Below are 8566 nucleotides of genomic sequence, written 5' to 3'. Positions count from 1 at the left end.
AGGTGATTGGCAAAAGAACCAAAAGGTGATATGAGAAAAAACTTTTTATACAGCAAGTGGTTAGGATCTGGAATGCATTGCCCGAGGGAGTGGTGGAGATTCAATCATGGCCTTCAAAAGGGAACTGGAAAAGGACTTGAAACAAAAAAATGTGCAGGGCTACGGGGATAGGGTGGGGCAGTGGGACTAGCTGGATTGCTCATGCGTAGATCCGGTGCGGACTCGATGGGCCGAATGGTTTCCTTTTGTGCTGTAACCTTCTACGATTCTATGCTTCATCTCTCTCTTTGTTTGGGGGAACTGACGAGTTCAAACATTTTCCCCCTGCCCCTAATATACATGTTATGATAGACTAGATTATTGGAAAGAAAAATGAGGCATTACATCTGTGTTTGCCTAAAGCACTACCCTAAACCAAGAAAATATTCAGACTGGATTCAACAAGGATTCAAAATTTAGCTGGTGAAAAACTGGTTACATATAAGGATAATTCTTAAAAATATCAGTTAACACCGTCACAATGGAGAAAATGCTCATGTTTAAGTAAGTGTATGGAAGTTTGATAATTACCACAGAATGTTGAGTCTTATGCACAAGATAAAAAAGTACGTTTAGTTTTTACATCATACTCCTTTCAGCTGATGACCAGTTATCTGATTAGAAAAGAATGCCAAAAATTCTGGCTCAAATCAAAGGCATGAATCCACTATGTGGAAACAGGATATTAATAAATGTTGGCTAATAGATTGTAGCATCTGTAGGATCTCTACTAAAGTATTGCACAGATTACAAAAGGTATAAGGCAATCTTTTCACAGAAACAAAAGCAATAAACAGTAAAATTAATATACACAGACATTATGGTTCAAACACAAAACTCACTCTATTTATTATGGAAATCTGTGTTACCCAGTTCGATTAAATAAAGCAAAGTTCACAACTGCATTTAATTCCGTCCCCAATTTTAAAACAGTAATAATTTGCAGCCTACACTTCTTTATGTATAAAGCAGAAAATTCAATAAAAATCAACCAACAGTGGCCATGTAAATGGAGTTCGAGTGAATCCAGTTTAAAAATGCACCGTGAATGATCTTGGATCAACTTTAATTTAGATCAATATATACATCACTTTTCCTGAGCTGAATCAACCATTTGGTCAGTGAACAGATGCAGAAGTGGGGCAAGTTGGTTTGAGTATAGCTGATAGTTTGCTTTTGTACTCAGTCTAACCACTTGCATAATCCAGCATTTATGATGCATGTTGCCAGCTTTGAAGCATTTACAAAGATTCACTCTTTTACACATTTGAAAATGGTTCTTGTTACAAAGTAGAAGTTCTTTTGCTAATGATTTTTTCAATGCTTTACTAGTTGCATTTTATATTAACAGTCATACATATACTCCTAGTTTATTTTGAGTTTATACCAAAACACCATCAGTATCAACCCGTACAAAGTATTCAACAGTGGACTGAAATCTAACTGAAATAATCTTTAGACCCATAGTAACCCTGAGCAATGAAAGCAAACATGCACATAAAACAGTTAGAATTGCACTTTTAATAGGATTTAAATTAATCAGCATAACATTTTCCTTGAAATGTTTTAATGCATTATTCTTAAGTGTCTAAACAGAAGGACTGTGGCATTTGAGGGCATTGGGGAAACTGAATAAAACCAGGATGCAATTTAACCAAACTTCTTATAATTTCATCCAAAATAAATGATGTTCTCCTCAACAGCACAAATCAGCTGCAAAAAGACAGCGCAATTTTAATAAAAATAAATATGGTGTAGTTAAAGGATTAATCAGCTGAGAAACTAAACACCATTTAAAGAAAGCATAAAAACCGTGGCTAAATATTACAATGAAGATTCCTTGTCACATGTTATTATGTTAGCTCTTCCCTTTTCTTATAATGATGCCTAATAATTTCTACCATACTGAAGAACAGTAAACTGCAGTAATGTGGCCCATCTAAGGTATAGGCCATTTGTATAGCTTTGGTAACTTTTATTATTGCTACTAAGGCACCGAATACTTCAAAATGTAGAAAGCTATTCCAGTTGACAACTAAACAAACCAGTTTTACTGAAGTATTTCTTTTATAAAATAGTAATAAACTAAAAAAATTGCATATTACTAAATTCAAGTTGATATTTTCATGGAATAATTGGCAGTAGGAAGGCAAGTGCTATTGCCTGACTCAATGAAATCAAGTACAAGGGTTCATTATTCCTGTATCATTGGAGATAAGGTGGTCCGAGTGTGACAACTTTTAGAAGATCTTCGTGGTCAACAACCTCCAAAAAAAAAGACCACCTTGTACATTCAATAGATTTCACTTTTAGCCGAGTCTTGACATAAAAATGATATAGAAAAGTTTCCTTTGAACAACTGAATTTTTTGATGTCCAGCTAACTCTTCACCCAAAATGAAACCTGTAAAATGTAGACCTGTAATGCAATTAACTTGCCGATTAAACAAAAGTAGTTTATTGATTACTAGGAAAAACGGTCAATAAAGAACAAAATATAAACTTTAGACTATCTGAGCTCTTTAATTTTAATCAGAGAACCTCTAAACTATGTGGTAAAAATAACATTGAAGAACTTGTACAAAACCCATGGTCTGCATGAACTCTGAATTATTAGACCAGGTATACTGAACAAACCGGGTCTGATTTCATTGTTTGGCCGTAGCATAAATATTGGTGGCAATTGATTTGGGGAAATGGAGAGGTGGCGGGGGGCAACCTACAATGATAGTAGTCACATGCAAATTCTATACAAACTTCACTTGGATCACCCAGTCCACCACGATAAGAGGCAGTCATGAAGTCAACGCACTTCAATTATTAAAGGGGAAATTTCTCTTCCTCCCAAATTTTCAAACAGTTCTACGGTTTAAAAAAAAGTTGGTGTATCTAATATTATCTTTTTGGATCAAGAGTCCATTTTAAGCAACAGAGTAAGTATAGCTTTCTGTTTGATCTCAAGCTCAAATTCATATTTTATATTGCTAAATGCTGCAAATTGTTATAAATCAGGTCCAGTAATGGAAAGATGGAATTTTTTGGTGCAAATCTTTACCCATTCTACAAGTCGTGTTTCTTTAGGTTAAACAATCCTTTCTGTGAAAGATTATGCCGTAAGTGGTTTTTTTTACTGCTTTACATAGATGTTCCACTCTGCTTTGCTCTTCTGCTCATAGTGATGTCTCAAAGACAATACTGTTAGGAGATACTATTGCCGAACCATTGGCTAGTATTTGGTCAGTCTGTGCTCCTTGTAAAGTTTTCCTTTTCAAATGCATCTGTCAAAGGAAAGAAAAACAGAATCCTGAAATAGGTTCTTGAACATATTCCAGCAAGTTCTCATAATCCTATTATTTCAAGCGCAATAAAAAAAGTCTCAAATGTCAGCAATTCCTAGTTGTTCAGTTCTTGATAAGTGGAACAGATACACAAAAACCCTCTGATAAGGACCATTTTTCTTAGCTCACTGTGTACAGTAAAGAATGGGATATTTTCCTCACTCTTTCACTCAGTGTCAGATGCAGGTTAAAACGCCTTCCACAGATCCTCAACAACATGCCTTAATCCAACCTCAACAGGGACATTTCTATTTCTTAGAACAACTTGCCTTGTGGGCTCTCTGATCGAATAGCTAATTTGCAACAAATTATGGGCATTTCTGAAAGAGAGAGGTAGAGTGATTTTTATCCATTGGGCCTAAATTTGATCCTAGCTTGAATGTTGAATGGGCAGCGTTCAACCCAACACATCAGCCAATTCCCTTCATTGTGCATTATAAGACATCAGAGTATCACTCTGCTTCTATTAAAGTACATATCTGTAGAAAGTATAACATTTCTGTAGAAATGCTGATGTTTGGAAACATATTCTTGGTACTGCAATGTTTGCACTGCAATGTTTGCAAACGTTATTTGAACAGCAATAATGTTTAATTCACTATGACCCAAATCTGCAATTTATGTTGGACTTTTTGATCATAAAAGTTATTTAGTCAGGTCGCTTGTTGGATGTTAGTATTCATTTGTCTGCCATTGTATAGCTTTCAATTTTGTCAAAAAATGCTCCTGTAATCCTCAAAAGGTTAAAAATCAGCTTCACTTAGTGGATTATCCAGGAATTGAGAAGATCAGTCCATGGATTTAGGGTGGATTTCACAATCACAAACCTATCATTGTCACTGCAATTTTAGTAAGGTACATGTTGTAAGATGAGGCTCTCAATGTGAAGCTTCGCTTGTCTGGAGCACAGAGCAGATAATTGGGCTCAGAGGTCAGTGCGCCCAATTCTCCAATCTGAACTGGGAGCCTCATCTCACAAAATATACCCTAGAATCTATGTCAAAATTAACCGACACCAAAGGGTAAACTCACTGATCCTGCGCTCCCAGTGGAGAGCTGTGCTTGAAGGGAGCATGGGTTGAAGATAGGACTTCAACAATGTCGTGCTGATTCTCTGTGACCTACATTTCCTTCATATACGGTTCTCCGTTGGGAAAACCAGATTGGTGAATTTACCCTCCTTAGTACAATATATTTTGATTAATCAAGAGCAATGAGAAAACATTGCAATACTTTGTAATAGAGTAAACAATACAGAAGGCAATTAAAAATATAATACCAATAAAAAAAGTTAGTTCATTGGTTCTGATACACAGAGAGACAAAAACTGTATATATGAAGTATTAAATCATATCAAATCTTTACAGTGTGCATCTAATGTAAAACAACATGCACAATGCCAATCAACTATAAGTACCAACCAGATTATGCAATAAAATGGATTAAAATAACTGAAAAAGGTTTATTTTAATATACAACAAAAAACAAATATTTAATATGGGCAAAGAAGTTCAAAATTTGTTGGATTCATGTCAATGGCAGTGATAACCCCGTTACAAATTCGGGTCTGGGTGTATATACCTTCTTGTGTTCAGTGGTGTTAGTCAGTTGCTCCCACAAGGGGTCTGAGCATCTTACTTTTATGGGAATTGACCAAAGCTGCCCTATATCTACTTGCATGGTAGCATAATCCAGGGATGCAACAATAGTACCCTCTTGTGACCTGAACCAGATATTCCTGACTTTTGCACGTGTATTTCTTCAATCTCTCTGAAGGCGGACCAAGCAAACACAGTAAGACAAGGCCAGATATGAATCGATAAGCTGCTTTATTTCATGGTGAGATGAACACACAGAATGGCAGCAATCTTAAGGCATCTAATACTCAACTAAACAGAGTTAAGTACAAAGAACAGCTAAAGAAAACAAAGGCTGCTATTAGATCAGCTAAAAGGATAACGGAAAAGAGGATTGTGGACAATTGTGGAAGTAATGGGAAAAGGTTTTTCAGATATGGGTGTCCCCAGTATGTCCCTCTCTATCCAAGTAATCATATATTACACCCCTAATGATACCCTCAAGCATCTTTCCTGTTACTGATGTCAAACTAATGTTACCCGGGTCTGTCTTGTCTCTTTTTATAAAGATGGGTACTACAAAAGCCTCTTTCCAGTCTACGGGAACCATCCTGTCAAAGACTGTATTGGGCTGTCAAAGACTGCCAAAGACTAGCTTCGCTTATAGAAGGTTAAAATAGCATGCTTTGTCTAAGTCAATTGTCGTGTAAATGCACCCCAACACCCTATTTGCTTTAGCTATCACTTCATGGCATTGCTCGTGAACCTTTAGAGATCTATGCACCAGAATACTCAGATGTCTTTCTTTCTCCACCTGCCTTAATGCTTTTCCCTGAAGGGTGGATGTATGTTGAGCATTTGTCCTGCCACATGCATAACACTGCACTTCTCCCAATTAAACATCATTTGCCAGTCATGAGCTCAGTCCCCCAACACATCAAGATCCGCCTGAAACAGTCGAACATCGTCTACAGTCCTGACACTCGCAAAGATCTTGATATCATCTGTAAATCTGCAGATCATACCCCCAACACCTACATCTAGATCATTGATAAAAATAGTAACCCCGATCCCTGCAGGACACCACAGATGACTGGTCTCCAAACAGATCCAAATCCATCTATTACTACTTTCTGTCTACGTCCTCCCAGGAAGTTCTCAATCCAGCTCAATATATTATCACTAATACCGGAGGCTTTGATCTTGTGCGGTACCTTGTCAAATGATTTTTGGAAATCTAAATAGACAATGTCTACTGGGCTTCCCTCATCCACCATCTTGGTGACTTCTTCAAAAAATATAATCAGATTTGTTAGACATGTACTTTTTTATTTTGAAGCCATGTTGGTGTCCTCAGTATGTCCCTCTCTATCCAAGTAATCATATATGAAATCCCTAATGATACCTTCAAACATCTTTTGTATTACTGATGTCAAACTAATGGGCCTATAGTTACCTGGATCCATCTTGTCTCCTTTTTTAAAAACGGGGACTACATTAGCCTTCTTCCAGTCTATGAGAACGTGAGGTATTAAAAATACGGCCAAGGGGCTTGCACAGCACATGTCCCATCTCCCTGAAGACCGTTGGGTGGATATCATCTGGCCCGGCTGCTCTATCTATTTTCAGGTTCTTAATTATATTAATTATATCCTCATTTGGAATTCTGTGTCCAGTTTTGATCTCCTTACACGGTCGGTGATATTGAGGTTTTGGAAAGAGTGTAGAGGATGGCCACTAGACTAATTCCCAGCTTAAAGCATCTTAGCTATCAAGATAGGCTAAAAGAGCTGGGACTACACTTCAAAGAAGCGTAGACTTACGGCTGATCCGATTCAGGTTTATAAGATGATGAAGAGAATAGTCTGTGTTCCAGTTGACAGTTTGTTCCAATTAAATATGTTAGGGAGGACCAGGAATCACAATTTTAAGTTGTACAAGTTGTTAGGAGATGGTTCTTTTCCCAGAGAACAGTGGACAGGCTTCCGGCTCGTGCGGTGGATGCCACTTTGCTGAATTGCTTTAAGCAAGAGCTGGACCTGTTCCTGGCTGGGGCAGAGATCACTTCTTACAAAAGATAGGTAATGCAATGCATAGAATTATATTTTGATCGCCAAAGGGGTCAGAGAGGAATTTCCCAGATTTGTTTCCCCCAAATTGGCCTGGATTTTTATCTGTTTTTTCACCTCTCCCAGGAGATCACATGGTGTGGGGTGGGGAGTGTATATATTGTGATACACAAAGTATCACAATTATCTGGAACAGGCTGGATGGACCAGAGAGTCTTTTCCTGTCCATCATTGTTTGTATGTTCGTATGTTTGGGCTCACTTAATTCAAACAGTACAACTAATCTTTGCGTAATAATACAAAATAAGGCCAAGTTTCCCCAAATCAGTGGGTTGTCTTATGTGACTTAAACTAGATCATTTCTGACCATTCTCTCTTGCACACCAACCTTCTTGCAGCCTTTTACTGCCTGGCTGCCTCAGTATTCTGTTGCAAAAACAACTCTGTATGACTGCCAGTGTCAGTGTGTTTTAACCTTGCACTATTCACAGCCAGAAAGGAAAGGTCTGCCAGACCTCATATCCAGCACATAGGACCAGTGACTCCCCAGCACATTGGGTGTGAAGTGTTTATTGATTACTGAGACAAGCTAACAAATTGCTTATAATTTACAGTCTATGAGAAAACATTACGAAAGCTAGCTCCTTTTTCTTTTAGCTTGCTTAAACATCATGCCCAATCCTGTGAAAAAATGGCCACAACATCCCAAATGTGACGCCCCCACACACCATCAGGTCAGGTCTCTTGTAGGATAAATCTTGTAAATGATTTCCTCCAGGAACATATCTGCATTAACTACAGAACATGGTAGACTTACGTTTTTCATCAGGTTTTGAACATCACCCTTAGATGCAAGGCTCCCACTGTTTACAGAACTACTTAGAAAAGAAAAGTGATGCACAGAGGAATTTAAAGCATACATCTTAACATTTTTTGATGACACAGTAATTGTAATAATTATTGATCATACATGCTGATACATTTTCATGTTTTATCAATATCAAGCAGCACGAAAAAGGTATTGCTATGATAAGCAAAATCATTTCATGCAGTTGAAATTGAAAGATAAATGAAAAAACTGGGTAACAAAAGGTAAGTAAATCTAGTTCCTGCACAAGGATTTCTCATTTTCTAACATGAAATGAACAAAATAGGTTTGGACAGTAATATCAGATTAGAACCAAAACATTGTCAGAAGCATGACTGACAAGTGTAGATACTTCAGTATTATTTGTATTAAATCTCTGCATTGAATTTGTTGCGTAAGGCAGTTATTTGAGTTGGTAAATCAGAGCTATGAAGAGAACGACTACAATGAAAAAAAAAGCTGCCTGACAATGACTGAACCAAGCAACATCTTGAAAATGTAAAAAAAAAGTGATACTGAAGTAATAAGGTAGTCATATGTTGAGCCTTTGAATTGTTATAGTCTATCAAATTCTACTTGTGCCGAGACAGATGTAGGTCTTCTGATAAACGTATGAACTGAATAAAAAGGAAATGAAATGCTATCAGTTTTTACTGTCCTATAATGGCCACATTCC

At 37.2% G+C, this 8566-nt stretch overlaps 1 protein-coding gene across 3 annotated transcripts in view; it reads right to left on the bottom strand.

Annotated features, from left to right (window-relative positions):
• Window positions 1-863: 863 nt before the first annotated feature.
• Window positions 864-8566, bottom strand: part of abcc4 (ATP binding cassette subfamily C member 4 (PEL blood group)) — a 376726-nt gene continuing 369023 nt past the window's right edge. For all 3 annotated transcript variants that reach the window (XM_067986483.1, XM_067986484.1, XM_067986485.1), the window contains one exon: window positions 864-3316. In XM_067986483.1, the coding sequence (XP_067842584.1) occupies window positions 3209-3316 (108 nt within the window). In that variant the 3' untranslated portion in view covers window positions 864-3208. The remainder of the gene's footprint in view (window positions 3317-8566) is intronic.

Source organism: Heptranchias perlo, chromosome 6, assembly GCF_035084215.1.
Source record: "Heptranchias perlo isolate sHepPer1 chromosome 6, sHepPer1.hap1, whole genome shotgun sequence".
NCBI classification, from domain to species: domain Eukaryota; kingdom Metazoa; phylum Chordata; class Chondrichthyes; order Hexanchiformes; family Hexanchidae; genus Heptranchias; species Heptranchias perlo.
Note: the sequence above shows the minus strand (reverse complement) of the source record. Positions and strands in the feature narration are given on the sequence as shown.